Source organism: Oculina patagonica, chromosome 2 (assembly GCF_052425735.1).
Source record: "Oculina patagonica isolate OP01 chromosome 2, crgOcupat, whole genome shotgun sequence".
Classification (NCBI taxonomy): Eukaryota; Metazoa; Cnidaria; class Anthozoa; order Scleractinia; family Oculinidae; genus Oculina; species Oculina patagonica.
In genome coordinates, this window is record NC_135759.1 from 2,578,636 (window position 1) to 2,594,681 (window position 16,046).

Consider the following 16,046-nt stretch of genomic DNA (forward strand, 5'->3'; position numbering starts at 1 on the left):
GTGGTGAGCTATAAGGGCTGATAGCTGATAGACGGCTCCTGGATAGCCTGCCACACAGGAGGAGTGGGAGGCTAGCTCCTGGAGAGCGCGCTCAGTTTTTTGCTGAATTTTACCAATCAAAATCTTGAGTGATATTCTGTGTTTAAAAGATCAGCCGCTGGGTTATGCTCAAACAATAAGACGTCCGCTCTTGGTCTCTATCGACTTTGATAGTTGGCCGATAGAAACCTCAAGCTTGTCGTCTAATTGTTAATTAGTATTCATTGCGTGCATTAGGTTCTCTACTTCTACCCATACTACTTTTCAGTCTGGTCGCGTCATCCGACAACGTTTATTAAAATAGCTGTATATCTATACATTACATGTACTAAGGTTTTACAATTCTATAAAAATACGTTTTTTTAACCACTTGGAGTGATTTTTTTAAATTATTTTTCGAGGTTTCTTGCTTTGATCTTTTACATGGATACCATGATGGCTAAACAATTATCAAAAAATAACAAAAAATAATACCTTATAAAAACAATTCTTTACAGTATGTTACAAACTCGAAACTAAAAATGATAGTTAAGTCGTTGATCGCACATTGTTTTTACAACAAAATCTCTCTATGTACAGTCATTACAGTTCTTTGCAATGTTTCTACTCAAAGAACCAATATTGATTGATAGTTTGCTCAAAGCAACTTGCAATTTTTTGAATTCAAATTTGCTCGACCAAGTTGCTGCTTTCTTTTTTTCATAGAAAATGTAATAATATAACCCAAGTCACAAGCGAGGGTTCTACCTACATAGCCATTACAATTTTAACAATTCCCAAAATTAAGGTTGCAATACACTTGTAAAGATCTGATCTTTACAACAAAAACAAAACAAGGCAAAAAGACGAGCTACAAGTATGATCATTATCAGATTGTAAACCTTATTATTTCTCACAACAGTATTTTTCGGCCAAATCACTGCGACCCACCAGATGATGATTTAAGGCGTCAAATAAAACCTGGTACGTTGCAGGTGCAACAGGTGCATTGGTCTGCCTCCAATGCAAGAGTATCTTGTAAGCCTTTTCTGACAGTTCCTCATTTTCTTTATGTATGGCAGTAATCTTTGCCTCCTCAACCTTTAAGCGTCGTGCAAGTTTCTTCCAAGAGTCAGCTATTTCATTTGCCAACTCCTCCAGTTCATCATTACTGGGTGTGCCCACTTTGACTGCAGCTAAAGGATGGCATTTATAAAAAGAAAGAAAGGGTTAACAAAGCCGAAAAGTACAAGACAACTGTGAAAGAGCTGTTCTCTAACCATAACCACGATGGTGGTTTGGAAATCTGATCTTATTTAGCATAGATGTTTACGATTTTATTTTTCCGTTTACACCTTAGTTTAAACTTCGATTGAGAAGATATATCAAATAATCAAGAAAGCATTTCAGGTAATTCCCTGACACCATTTCTTAAAAAATACGCCGCTGCACGTCGTATTTTAAACTCTCTTCTCGGTGTTTGAAGAAACATTCTCATGTTTGATACACTTGATTGAAGAATCCTTGACCCATGAAAGGAATAAACCATGAACAATGCGACCCAAATGTTTTCTGGGAAATCAGAAAAAAATGATCGACATCTTGAGGGATGAAGCTAAGAAAATGCTAAGCCAACTCATTTATAAGCCCAGCTGGCTTTTCTGGCCTTGGCAGCTCCAAAAGTTTATCCAGGCTTTGTTTTCTTGTGAATTTGCAGCCGGATCTAAGTTCTTCTTTAGCCGGTGAAATTAGCCGGCAGCCGGCCCTTAGTGACATACCTGCATCTTTCAAGGGACTGTGTCAGGGCTGAGTAAAGTTTATTTTTAGTAAGTTTTGCCGAAAACTCGCTATGAAACCTACCTTTTTTAAAAATATTGTAAGTATTTACATTAAACCCCTATTGGCCAGTCCCGAAACTGTTGTCAGTATAATATTATATATTTTTTAAAGGGGTTCCTTTACAAGAAGAAAAAACTAACGCTAAAAAAGGACGGCAAAGAGGGGTGGCCGTTTAACCCTTTATGCCATCCCGTTGAGCATTATTCTATTGTTTTGCCCATATTTACCGGCCAGCAAGAATTTCATGTAAAATGTATTATTTTCAACAAGGTTGGACAGATAAGAGCTTAAAAAAGAAAGTGATGGCTGATAAAATCACTCAAACACGGGATCATTGTCGTTTTCGAGTGATTCCTTTTCACGCTATTTTGTATTGAAATAACGTGACCTTTCTTAAGGCCCTTTTGTTAATTTCTAACTGACTCTTATTGCCTATTAGGCGGCCGGTTACCATTTCCCCAAGGTTGGCCACTTTCAACTTTATTGCTTCCATCACTGATTACACTATATACCATACATATCACCTATTATTACTATTTGGTTGATACAAAACAATTGATGAGGGAGTCTATAGAAAAGCGAAAAAAAAAAATGCTTGAAATCAGTATAGATTCCTAGTAAGGGGTCTAGTACTGTATATTGGAATTAGAGGTTCATTATTATCAGCCTTACCTTGAACATTTATCCCTGTGGGAGGGGTGACTGATAAGCGTGCCTCGCTTGTAGCTGGCTGCTGGCTACACTCATCTTCCATCTCGCAGTACCCTGGATGTTAATAACTTAGTTAGTGAGTGAGCAAGAGGGCAAGTACAGTAATACGGGTGGCTGTTTAAAAGGGTTTTCTTTACAATATTATATTGACAAAGGTTTCATGACTGTAATAACTGGCCGCTTAATACGAGGTGGCCGCTTAAACTATAGGGGTTAACAGAATAAGTAAGTAAACTTCATTTAGGCATGGGAGCCCATTCAGCTACAAGGCTGATATCTGAAGGGAAACTGAACTTAACTGAAATGAACTTTCTTGAGGGGTGGATCGGGAACTGAGGTGAATAGTTGTTTTAGTTTTAGTTGCATATTATACTAAAACAGTGAGATAATATAACCTGAAGGAATGATTTTGACTAATTCATTTCCGCAACAATTACAATTTGAGTAGCCAATCAGCGTGCACTAAAAACGCCATCCACTGTTTTAGTATAATCATTATGCCAAAACTCTATAAATTCATGGTCATCTTTTGTCCTCTCCAAACTTCTCGGATCTGCATCCATGCGGAATGCAGATGCTTCAAGAGCATTTCACTTTCTTGAACAACGGTAAAGTGTTTTGGGGTTTAGGATTAAGCCGAGAAGCAAGGCATTTTAACTGAAAATTCGACATTCCTGTTTCTCCATGTTAGTTGTCTCCTTACAAAGTAGACAATCATAGGTACCTTTCTCTTTCTCTTTGAAGCTCCCGGCAATTTCTTTTCTTTTAGCTTTTCTGGCAGCGGGATTTTGAGCAGCATCTAAATTCAATAATTAAAAGCACTTCATTTAATAACTGTTTTGTTATACCCCCAAACTGAAATAAACACTTGGCTGTCTGTTTTAACCTCTAAATTTTCCCTTTGGCTGAAAACAACATACATTTATTCATTGAAATTGGTAACACTGGATGTTAATTGCTTTGAGCTTTTGAATTTGCAGTGAGAAATATTTATTAACTTCTATTATTATACTATTTACTATCCTTCTTTGAGTCAAATACACCAACTGTAATTTAAATTTTTTGCATGTAGAAATTATCTTTGTATTTCAACAATTTCAAGTGACAAATAAAAGCTTAGGTTTTTTGTCCGCAATTTTGATTGCTTTACGTTCATACTAGTGTTTTGAGCCACACCTCCTGATCAAAAGCAAGTTGTCGCCCTAGGGAGTTATATTTAAGTGAGTTTGTTCACCCTGGGAAGTTATACAGTTTTGACACATGTCATGTGATATGTCCTCATCCAATAGACAACTAAATTTTGGTTTGGGTATAAAAATAGTTTTTATGACAGTAAAGTACATAAGGACAATGCTCATTTATCATCATCATCATTTATCCGTTCTCCAAGTGGAGAATTGGGCCGTAAGCTCTCTGCCTCCAGGCTGTTCTGTCCTCCGCAGCCGATGCTGCCCATGTTCTTAAACCTTTCCTTTCCAGCTCCCTTTCGACAGTCCTTCTCCAAGTCTCGCGCGGTCGACCCCGTTTCCGTTTGCCTTCAGGTACCCATGTGAGAGCAATTCGTGGATGTGAGTGGTGATCCATTCTGAGGACGTGACCCAGCCACGTCCATCTCCTCCTCACCACTTGCTTGCTTATTGTCTCCATTCCATTATAGTCACAAGTAATTAAGACTAATAGTCAATTATAATAAAACACACACTCGCACCTTTTTGTCTGGATGCACTTCCAATATGCTGAACTGATGAATCAGAATCAGTACTATCTGCCCTGAAATCTCCATTGTTTTTATACCCTGCAATGTAAATATAATTTATATGATAATAAACTCCTTAAAAAGAAATGTTACAGCTTTATTAAGATGGCTGCTTATACTCTGATTGATCAATACCAGCAGGCTTTTAGCCAGTGGGGAGTCCAGGAGTCCTATGGATGGCCACTTTTCAGAGAAAATTAATATGAATTACTGTATACACAGGATTTTTTAAACAAATTTGGAAATCTTAAGATACCTTTGCACTCATAACTGCAGAAAACCACCTTGCATGCTCCTCAGGCCCTCCTATGGGGACAAAGTTTGGACTCCAACTTTTTAAATCCAGGCTAAAAGCCTGAATACCAGCAGTTGATAAGTTGATGCTAAAATAATAGTATCAAATGAACGCCAATGGCAGTCATTGTTGAACAACTTGTAATGAATTTATTTTCCTTGGCTCGGCATCAGCATAATCTGTTGAAACCACAGGGTTTTTTTTAGCTTTAAGTACTTTTTACCTCAAAAACAAGATTGGTGACTGCTATTTACAGTTGAACAATTAATGTTATGATACAACGTGATACAACAGGCAACCTCAAATTTTTGAACTGGACTGCAGTTCAAAAGTCCCGACAATCTTATCTTTGTGTCATGTGTCACATGTCAAAAACTGATTTCTTATGCAAAGTTTTATGGGCTCAGCCCATAAACATGTAATGTACGTGTACACATGTAAGCTGCCCAAAAGTAGCAACCCCTAAAAATTGGTTGACCCCCCCCTAATGGGGGGGGGGGGGCCAAAAAAATTGTGACCCTCCAAAAGCAACAAAGGGAAAAGGCTGAAAAATTAATCAGAAAGTAACAAAAATGTCATTACTTTTGGAACTTAACAGAATTTAAAATAAAAATCACATGCTGTGACACACCTTTTTGATTGGCTGCAGTTGGTCTCTTTCTTCCACCATAGTCAAATGTTGAATCAGAATCTGCACTGTCAGCTCTATCACTAAAACATTCATCCCCTAAATAAAAATATTAAGCTCTGTTAATAAGTAGTGTTGTGGAAAGACATTTTAGAAACTTTGCCAAATGGTTAAAAAAAAATATTAAAGCCTACAAGTAAAAAAAGGTAAGGTCGAGCACTGGAACAATACAGATTCAAGCATTAGGAAGAAAGCATTGGTTGCCAGCATTAGTTAAGCACAGCTTATACAGGCATTGTTTAACTGCTCAGGAAAGCTCCCAAACTCCTCAAAATATATCACTTGGCTCCTATCCTAGCTAGGCTTCACATGAATTCAGAATTATCTTAATATCATTTTATAATAATAATGTCACTGTAATGTATCTTAAGCTTTTTGTATTTTTAATTGACACATAACCTTTTGAATTGTAACTTGAAAATTACTAGGTATTTTATCCTTCCAGTTGTTAAATGATAGGTATGTAATGATACATACTACTTATTAACCGAGAGTGAGGTCATTACAGGGGAACTCAGACCAGGCCTGATGTATTGACCGAGCGAAGCGAGGTCAAACACAGGCCAGGCTGAGGCCTTTGACGAGGGGTAAGTTATTTATTATATGGCCAGCGCATCTAACGATTTCTAAAAACACGGGGAAACTCGCCCACCCTGTGCCTCTCTCGTCGCCAATAAAGAAGTATCATATGCTATTTCATGTTAAAAGATAGTTACTTTTTCGTTTATGCGTCGAGCGCTAGTAGCTTCTCACAACTCAAAAAAACATGTAAAAACCGCCGAGCCGAGAAAATTTCATAATGCCGGTCATTACAAGAAAATAATGCCCGCTCAGCAGCCAATCAGAGCGCGCGTACTATTGTAGCCATATAATAAATCGAACTATCGATGCGTCGCGATTGGGTGTGTTGCGATAGCAATGCAATGATCGCAAATTAAACTATCAATAACAATCGAGATAGTTTCATTAACTGTCAATAGTTACGATAGTTTTTCAAATGGTGTCCTGTAGTACTTTTTCCTTGATTGAAAACTGCCTTTCTTGTTCTCTGCCGTCGTTTCTCGGCTTTCTATTCATTGTTTCAGAATCCATACTGTATAACAAGCCATAAAAGCAAACTTCACGGATGTCGCTCGTCTCCAGAGCCTTACCCGCGTTCAAAATGGTGATTCGAATATTAACTCCACCCCCCTCTAGGAGAAAGAAATGATTACAACGATATTAAGTCACTAATTACAACACTATCGCAATAGTGTCACTACTATCGCAATAGTATTGCAATGGTAATTCAACTATCGCAATACTATCGCAATATACGTAGGCAAAATGACCTCAATAGTCACCCCTATTAAATGATGAATGTCATAATTAATAATATAAGGTACTTTTAATCATTTGTATGAGTTTCTGAATGGATGTATTGGAAGTTTGTTTTGTGATTTAAACAAATAAAAACTTAACTTAAAAAACTAAAAACCAAAAACGGTTGCAATTTCTTGCAATCATTGTAAAAACGTCATAATTTGTCCCTGCATGCATGCCGTTTATTTTTCCTGGACTTGGCTTGTATTTAAAATGTATGTTAATGATTTCTTGACTTAGTAAGAAGATTCCTCATCGTTTCCTGGTTTTGGCAGTACAAAAGCTATGATCACTGGAATAGACCATTTGCATTATGATGTAAAAACGCAAAGACTTCTGGTAGTTGTAGTTAGGTTCGCGGGAAATTTTGAATCGTCATCAAGCTCGCTTGCCCAAGAAAATTGTGATGGAGGTAAAGAAAATTACTCTCACCGAAGAAGACGATCCTGTGGCTTCATTTAAAGGGCAAAAAACAACCTTTCAGTATAAAACCAAGTCCGTTAAAATAAAAAAAAAAACTATGCAAGAAATTGTATATTTGCTGGGTTGCGCTTTGTAGTGAAGTTTCAACGAGTGTATCCTCCAAGTCTCAGTCGCGCGGTTATTTAGTTAAATTCCTAAAACTTTTGCTTACCAGGTATTTTCAAATAATATACGAAGACGCAATATTTTACCCTTTCTAAACATGGGGGAGCACAGTACATGATTTCTACACTCGTAAAAATCTTTGAGGCTCACCTTTCGAGTCGCACAAGTAATCGTTCATCAACAAGATTATGTAAATAAATTTATATTTGCTCGCACGGCCCTCGCTCCCCTCGAAACCACAACTGCTACTCGAGGAGTTGACATTTCCAGTACAAAAACAAGAAAACTTCTTTGTTAAAGAATATTGCAATTACAGTTCTAATTTGACGAAAAAATACAATTTTAAGATAAAAACAAATTATCTGTATTCACCTACACATCGGATACACAGGGAAGTTTTGATTGATCAGCTTGAAAATCCTTTATGATTGACCCTTCATGTTTCATCGATGAAGCGATTCAACGAGGAAAATTATTTGACTCGTTTCTCTGTCTCACTGTAAAAATAAATTGAACTGTCCGTCCCGCCGAGCAATCACGATATATGGTAAATTTCCTAAGCTTTTAAGTGAAGAATTAATTCACCTGTGATCGATGGAAGCGATCGTTTGTTGAACGTCTGAAAATCGATAAATTAAGAACAAAGTCAATGGCTTGCCTTGCTTTCAATTGATTCCACACAAATTTAGTTATATCCTCAACTCGTCCTTTCAAGCAATCTGTTTCCAGTGCGCTTTTTTTGAAGCTGTGATATTAGGCTAAAATTATTTACGAAGAGAAGTTGTCGGCCACGATGAATGAATCTCTAGCAAGTCAACTCCGCCACACAGCGTACATATTAAACTTACTTGAATACGAACAACATTTGTCTGTCTTGGTTAAAACAAAGAACTCATTCAATTTTCATTCCAAAGCTATCATCCTGTTTTCTATATTTTTGTCAGGTAACTGAAAAAATAAATGTATAAACAAATTTCAAAGCAACAAGAGCGTAAACTTTGCAGCTCAACTTCAGATCAAAATAAAAGTCTTGGATGTCCACCTTCACGCTTGGCTGCCCTTAGCCAATCATAAGGCAGAAATGGTGTTTTCCCGCGAACCTAACTACAACTACCAGAAGTCTTTGCGCTTTTACGTCATAATGCAAATGGTCTATTGGGAGAGTAAAACAATTATCTTAGTTAAAATAACACACAAACCTCTTCTGACTAGTACTTTGCCCCTAGACAACAGACTACCAAATTTGACACTCTCTTCATCCCAATCCTCCTCCTCGCTCTCTTCTTCAAACTCATCTTCTGTCACTTCCTCACTGTCAATTTCTTCTCTGTTTTTCTCATCAGGTTCAGAGGGAAAAACTAGGGACATAAAGTTATACAATGAGGTTTAATCACATTCTCGTCCTCATAGCCCTTTCGTTTCTCTTAGCCGGCTAGGCCTTGGCAAGAGGAAACAAAGGGCTCTGGGGACACAGGATTTCCAGTCCTAGATTCTAGGACTTCCAGTCTTCATGAATTGTATGCAGTCATGAAGTTTCAAAAGAATGTATGAGAGAGTTGTTACGTTTTCGACTTCCGTTTAGGAATTCTTTGTTCCAAACAGCCAATCATAAAAATTCAAATTAATTCAAAAATCCTATGTCCCCAGAGCCCTCCGTTTTCTCGTGCCAAGCCAGCTAAGAGAAACGAAAGGGCTATGGGGACGAGAATGGTTTAATCACAGGTGGAACACTATGCACATGTACCTGTACATTAACATTATTAAAATCCAATTACAATAGCAGAGTGGTTTTCTAAGTTACATGAAACAATAGACAACAACTCTTTCTTAAGAGAGTTGTTCTCTTGTCCATGGATCTGGAAAATATTCATTCATTTCCACATGAATTTCTTTCAAGTTAAAAGAAATTATTCTCAAGGGTAACTAACGTCACATGGTCTGAAATGGGACAACAAACAAACAAATTAAAGCTAAAAGGTCTATTGTAGAGCCAATACCAGACCTGAAGATATAACAACTGCTTCTTCAAAAGCAATCAAAACACATTTTGGATTTTAAAATTTAATGCAAATAATCAGCAGTTGGTTCATTTCAAGATCAATTTTAACTGTACAACATACAATATGCATGTAGACAGTTTAACTCATTCCTGTCCGGCCCTTTTTAGAACCTAAATAGCCTAAATTTGTGTTAACTACCATTTATGTAAGAACCTGTTTAGGCTAACCTGATAAAATTAGGTTATCTATTTTTATTTACTTTTTTTTCATTATTATTTTAATGTATAACATCAACTAACCTCACTCGCCACTCAAACCCTAACAGCTCATACTCCTAATATTTAACATCTTACCTAGTTGAAGTCCAGCCTTTATAGTAGCAATCACAAAATAGCAAATAATCTTGTTGAGTGCTGCCTTAAGCATGGGAGGTGGGTCATCAGGCCCAAGGGTGTTGCTTATTCCTAGGGTGACTCCAATGTTGCCTTTCCGTCCACACTGTTGAATCTTTGACAGGAGTAGACCATTTAAATTGGCTGCCTGGATTTGGTACCTTGACAACTTTCGCACATTGGAATTTCTGCTTGTCTCATCTTCTTTGAGGCAAGCATTTCTTAAACTTTTCTCTTGTGATGCTTTAGCAAAAGCAGCCTTCAGATGCTTGGTACAGTCAAAAGTGGGTTCAATGGAGTGGTTCACAATTGCTGCCATCACATCAGGATCGTTACGGACATTTTGGATCCACCAACAGTACGAAGATGGGAAATCATGCTCTGCAAACTTTGAAATGCCCTGACAGAAACTTATTTTGCCAGTCTTCTTTAGCTTTCCTAGCTGTGTAAAATGCAACTGTTCAGCTACTCTCACATGATAGAGGTTTCCAAGGTTGCAGTCAGAACCATCTTTGTCTAAAGTCGAGCCATGTAGGAAGACCACAGTAAAGTGGTTTAGGTAATGTGCTCCAACTGCTCTGAACAATGCTGCCACTGAAGAATTGTCAGCTCCTAGAACCAGAGTAAGAATAAGAATACAAGTAAAAATGATAATGCACTTGATTTACATGTATCTATAGAAAGACACATGGGCAGTCAGTATAAAACACTGATTGGAGTATAAAAAGGGAGGTACAGACTGCAGACTAGGTATAAAATATAGACTAGGGTATAAAATGCGGACTATTAGCATATAAAATGCATATATAATCGAACTACAAAAATAATAATAATGACAACCGATCAAGGATGTAAATATAAAATCAAGGATGTAAACATAAAACTATTGTTTGCACCAAAACTGTACATGTGTTCTACATGTACCACAGTTGATTTCACATTACTTAACTGCACCGCATTGCCAAGTTCATTGGGAAATGATTGGGAACTATGTAGCGAAGTAGCCAATTACCACCGGATCTGCATAATTCTCCTTATTTAAAACTAGCAATGGTATATTGCAATTCTTAAATTTGGATTGGTTAACAGGCAATGGTATATGAGTTCATATACATGGAGCACAAAATATGGTAGGTGCACATGTCAATGAGAACAGCCAAGGAGCTCAAATATTGCAATTCTTTAATTGTTTTTAATATTTCCACTCCCACTTGTTGGACATGAGCAGAAAAATTCCGAATAGTATCCCACGTTACACCGCACAGACTATTCACAGCAAGAGATCGAAAATGGCGGCTTCGCACCGAGGAATGGTCCGTTTTTCTTTCGGGTAAATCTATGTTATTTGCTTTGGAAAAGGAAAGAAAATTTTAGTCAACTGAAGGTCATTTTTTAATCCCTCCGTATTCTATATCTAATGTTGATATAATGCACTCTACAATGTAATTTGCTGTTGAAAATATCATTGTTTTGACAATGTGTTCATTGACCCACAACGAGGTCATGAATATTCTTATTTATAATACAGATTACAAATCAATTCTTTGTTGAATATCAATAACATTTAAGTTATTTAGACCCAGCTTTATGCTTTGGCAGAGAAAAACCCAGTAGAACCCGCTTTTTGTACAAGTTTCGGGGGTTGAAAGTTTACTAAATTTTCACAGGTTTCGTTATTTTTCTTCACTGACACATGAACATGTGCTCACGAGTCACGTTGGGTTTCGACTTTATAAACCATTGAAAAAAGGCGTGGGATACTGCTCTTATTTTATGTTATTTGAAGCGGTCATTTTGATGAAAGCTAACCTTTTTCCCGGCTAAATGGAAGTAAATACAAGTATGTGTCCCAAATTATGTAACGAATTTATATACTTTGAATTCCTGACTTTTAGAGTGTTTATGGATCCATCGACAAATTGTTCGGGAAAAAGGAGTCACATCTCCACTGGCTCAACGCCGAACAAACCTGCAGAAAAAAAGACACGAGACAGATCTAATTGTAGAACTGGATCCCGGATTAGAAAGCCATTGGATTTATAAATAAAAATGTGCAGAATCCAGGAAACAGTCCATCAACCGATTTGCTTTCATCCCCTTCCAGTGTTCATAGCCCAAGACACAGGGTAAGCTTTTAATGAAAAACCAGGGTAACGCAAGTAAAACCTTTCAGGCAAACACTAAACTTTTCTTTCATTACACAATGAACGTAAAGTAATTCCATGTTATTGAAGGTCATACATGTAGCCTTCACGCCAAAAGAAGTTCGCATATGCAACATGGCGCCTGCTGTAGTTGTTATTGGTTCTGTGACTAGAAGACAATGATGACGTCACGATTCCAAGTGATAATATAAGATAAACCGCGGTGCATCCTGGGATATTATTCGGACTTCCTCTGGGATACGAGATAGTAATAGCCAACTCGGCCCTATGCATCTTTTTGGCTACCTACCATCTCATATCCATGTGCGCTCATGGAAATAATTGTTAAATATCATACGAAAGCTGAATTCAATAATATTGTTTTATTATTCATTTAAAATTCTTTCACGCACCAAAAACACAAATTGCATTTAAATACACTGTAGGTTCTCACTATGGGATAGAACTTTTGCAAAAGCATGGCCAATTCCTCCGCTGTTGCTATAATTTGGATGTTTTCTTCTGAAGGAAGATACAGTCAATAAGCTTTAAAAAATCAAATGATTTCCCTCCAAAGCTCTTTTTGTGTTTTTGCTATTTTTGTCAACTAATTACTTGGAAATTTTGCCATTGTCATTTTCAGGATTAGCAGGGGATTGTTAACAAATCAGAAATGAAAAAATACCTTGAATGAATAATAATGTAAATTATTTTGCACATTGTAACCTTTGCAATAAAGAACGATTATTAGCATGAAACATACCTTGAAAATAGGTGAAACATACAACTAAATTCTGTTCTTCGCATTTCACCACTGAATGGTAAGGGCTTATCATTCCTCTTCCCTGAGGCTTCACATGCTTTAATCTGGTGAACACATTGGGGTCAGCTTCCCTGAGCATGGTCAAAAAATAACCAAATGAAGCTTGGTCAGGGAGAATGATAGCATAGTCAACACCTTGCCTCAATTTTGCATCCTTCATACAATAAAAATAGTCCATTTGAACTTCTCTCCTCTTAACAAATGCATGTAAGAATTCTTTCTTGGACAGGACCTTTCCATCCCACTCCCATTTTCGACCTAGATCTTCCATTCTCAAGGACTCCGCTTTCCCTTTATGCCACACAAACTGAAGAGGTACAAGTACCACTGGACTTCCATCATCACGCTTTAACAAAGTGTACTGCTCTTGGAGTTTTTCCGCAGTATAGTACTTCTCCAACTTTTGCCTTAGTTTCAGTAGAATTTCAGGCTTTGACTGGGTGGCCTCTCTAATGATATCCCATGCTGATTTTTTTACAGTCTTGACAAGAGACATGGGGTCCTTTTGTTCAGCCTCGTGATGCTTCATAATTTCCTGAACTTTTCGATGGGTATAGTTCAGCAAGTAGGGCAAAATCCAAAATGAAAGAAAGTCAGAAATCTTGTTAGCTCCAATATTCCACTTGGAGTCATTAATTATCAAAATGGACATACATAAGATGCGTGACCCTTTTTGAGGGATCAAAAGTCCACTGTGAGGTGGATAAACTGTGTCATCATAGTTGCCATGAATGGAGGGATCAACCTCCATAGCCTGTGCTCTTTCTTCTTCTTGAGTCAGAGGGTCTCTTCCTGTTAGAGGATCATCAATATCCATCTTCTGGTCAAGATTGTGCAAGTCCAAAGCAGACAAATTGAGTATATTGAGCCAAGTCTTGGCATCTTTTGGACTCAATGCCATCCTGCCCTCCTTGTTAGCAGAGGTCCTGCCATACCCCATATGTAGACAGGTAATCTCTGGTACTTGAAAAGGCGTACAGTCTTTTGACTCTAATATATCCTTTGTCACAAGACTCAGGACTTTCTTGGCCCCCATTTCCAAATACCCTCCATGTCTTAACTCAGAATCTTTGAGGAGTACAGTGGAAGACATGAATACACGATTCTCTTTCTCATTTTTGCCATACTGATACAAAGGCTGAGCCAGCCCAAACTTTTCCCTCAAAACTGCCTTTTCTACACCTGTGATTTCTGATAAAGACGACATTCTGCAGTTCAGCCAGTAGAAATACTGTGTTTTGGCTCCACGTTTGTGTGACTATGCCCTATCTGAACAACCAGGATCTACACGGCAGAATGCTGCTAAAACAAACAAGAACCTTAAGTTAATTAAATTACAGTGTAAAAATGGCATTTTATTTCAGCCTTATACTCTGATAAAGATAAAGATCATAGCAAAATCATTACACTCCTGAGAGATGTCCAAGTGACAACCTGAACAGTAAGCTTAATTAGCTTATATGTAAGCTTAAATTTAGAAATGAACAGCTCCGGTCAAAAGATAAATAAAATTAATTTCGGCCACTCGATCTACGAAACCACTGTGTTTACGAGCCAGCAATCCCTGCTCCTCGTCTTCTAATTTTTCTATCTCTAATTCTTTGCCTATTTATTCACTGATAACTTTGCTCCAGTTTATTTCTTTCTGTTGTAAAGAAAAGGTAAGCTTAAGCTTATTGAATGCTGCCGATTTCGCTTGTCGGCGCGACATCGATGTCGTTGAGTGTTTTCCAATCAAACTCGAGGAGTAAACACATCCATTTCTCCTAAAGAAATCAGTGTTCGAAAACTGCTAGCAAAAATGCTCCTCCTCTCCTCATGTGTAACCTTAAAATATTATCACGAGATGTGCTAAAAGCGGAAGTGGCTTGCACGAAAAAGATAAACCGAGCCAAGCGTGACGGTTCTTTACATTGTACATTCACCAAACAAGACTGAACGATGGCACCATGCATGCCATAAATAGGCTCAAAACTAGTTTAAAACAAATATTGCGTTGTTCATACCTCTAATCCTTCGTGTTATTGGCGAAAATCATCCCATTCCATCCTAGTTTCGCGACACGCAATGGACATCAACATGAATGTAGGGTAAAATGGCGCCAATTTTGGTGTATCCCAAGATCCTTTTCCAATCCTGTCTCCAGTGTAGGTCTGCAATGCGTACACATATGTAATGCTCTCGTGTTTTATAATTAAGAACACTTATTTGAGAAAGTGAATCAAACTTGGAAATGAATTATTGAAACACCCCTTCATTTTTGGTGTGTAGGTAGGTTACCTTCGGGGATGAACAAAAACGAGCATATTTTGATTGACAGATCTATGGTAACCATGGTAACCGCACTTAGTCACGCAAGCCTCAGGTTCATGTTTTGAGTTAGAATTTCACTCTCAAAATATGAAAATATATGAGTCTAGTTCTCTAATAAGTGAGAACCAATTGAAACGAAATCCCAGCACAAAGTAGAGTCATTCTTCTAGTTTATAAAAATTATCGTGAAATTATGTTGCGATTTATGAACAAGGAAAAAACTGTCACTTTATCATAGTGTCTGTCTGCCATTTTGACAAGTGGGAAAACCAAGCACGACCAATTTCGCAATTTCTCACAAAGTGCTCAATTTCTTGAAACCAAATTAACAGCAGAATTAAAACGGTTATTGTAGTTTCTAAATATCATAAAATATTTTTGGGGAATGTTGTATTTTTGCCATGGGCGTTTAATACATACAAGACAAATTACAAAAAGTTGTAAGATTGGCCATTTTGAGTGCCGAACTATTTCGCCTAAAATGGCGCAATAAAAATGAAGTCGACTTTAAAATATTTTCTTTCACCTGGTATTTCACTTAAATATGACTAATACGGTTTTGGGCTTGCGAAATTGGTGAAATCTAAATTAATACAAAAGCCTACCTTGCAAGTTTTGGAAATTTCTTCAGGACGACTTGTTGCGAGTGTTTCGCCTCCGCTCCCTCCATTTTCTTGACCAAATTAGGCACAGCTACCAGCAAAAGGCCACATCTAACAGTTTGCCACATTAAAATCCATTTTCCCTGCTTTTAGACCACAACTGATGATATACATTATAATCGGCATGCTTGATAAACAAGAGTTCGCCATTTCACACTTCCCTGGTTTATATCGCCAGCCGAGTACCAAAATTCATTATACTGTCCATCCAGAGAGTTAAATAAACGCTTCGTGGTAACAGTACTCGGTAAATACGTGCCTGGGAATAATCCAGTCGAACATGCTTTGCTTAAATCGAAAGGTACGCGTTGATAGTGAAGCGAAGGACTTGTTGTTGACAAGGAATTGTACACCGGAAATGAGAGTAGCAAGACTGCTGACCGGATATACTTTCAAAATGTAACTTTCGGTTTTCTGTTTTATGTTCTGTTTGGTTTGATGACTTTAACCGTAAC

At 37.5% G+C, this 16,046-nt stretch overlaps 1 protein-coding gene across 3 annotated transcripts; it reads right to left on the reverse strand.

The window, feature by feature from the left end:
- Positions 1–314: 314 nt before the first annotated feature.
- On the reverse strand, positions 315–14,769 carry LOC144642577 (uncharacterized). Of its 3 annotated transcripts, XM_078501559.1 has the most exons (9): positions 14,623–14,769; positions 12,557–13,915; positions 9,611–10,261; positions 8,457–8,615; positions 5,251–5,346; positions 4,277–4,363; positions 3,293–3,367; positions 2,530–2,622; positions 315–1,214 (listed from the first exon to the last, which is right to left on the reverse strand). In XM_078501559.1, the coding sequence occupies exons 2-9, from the start codon at positions 13,821–13,823 to the stop codon at positions 925–927; spliced, it is 2,718 nt and encodes a 905-aa protein (XP_078357685.1). In that variant the 5' UTR covers positions 13,824–13,915; positions 14,623–14,769; the 3' UTR covers positions 315–924. The 3 variants fall into 3 exon arrangements, 2 of the variants coding, with proteins under 2 accessions (XP_078357685.1, XP_078357687.1); XM_078501561.1 differs by lacking the exon at positions 3,293–3,367; XR_013568751.1 differs by lacking the exons at positions 315–1,214; positions 2,530–2,622 and adding an exon at positions 4,581–4,798 and having other exon boundaries at positions 3,345–3,367.
- Between the last annotated feature and the right edge of the window lie 1,277 nt (positions 14,770–16,046).

Bases quoted from the DNA above. Each gene is read 5' to 3' on its own strand.
- LOC144642577 (XM_078501559.1), bottom strand. From the start codon at position 13,823: ATGTCGTCTTTATCAGAAATCACAGGTGTAGAAAAGGCAGTTTTGAGG. The intron at 8,616-9,610 runs GTAAGATGTTAA...TTATGTCCCTAG, and splicing joins AAAGGCTGGACTTCAACTAG to TTTTTCCCTCTGAACCTGAT. The intron at 1,215-2,529 runs GTAAGGCTGATA...GCCATCCTTTAG, and splicing joins CACAGGGATAAATGTTCAAG to CTGCAGTCAAAGTGGGCACA.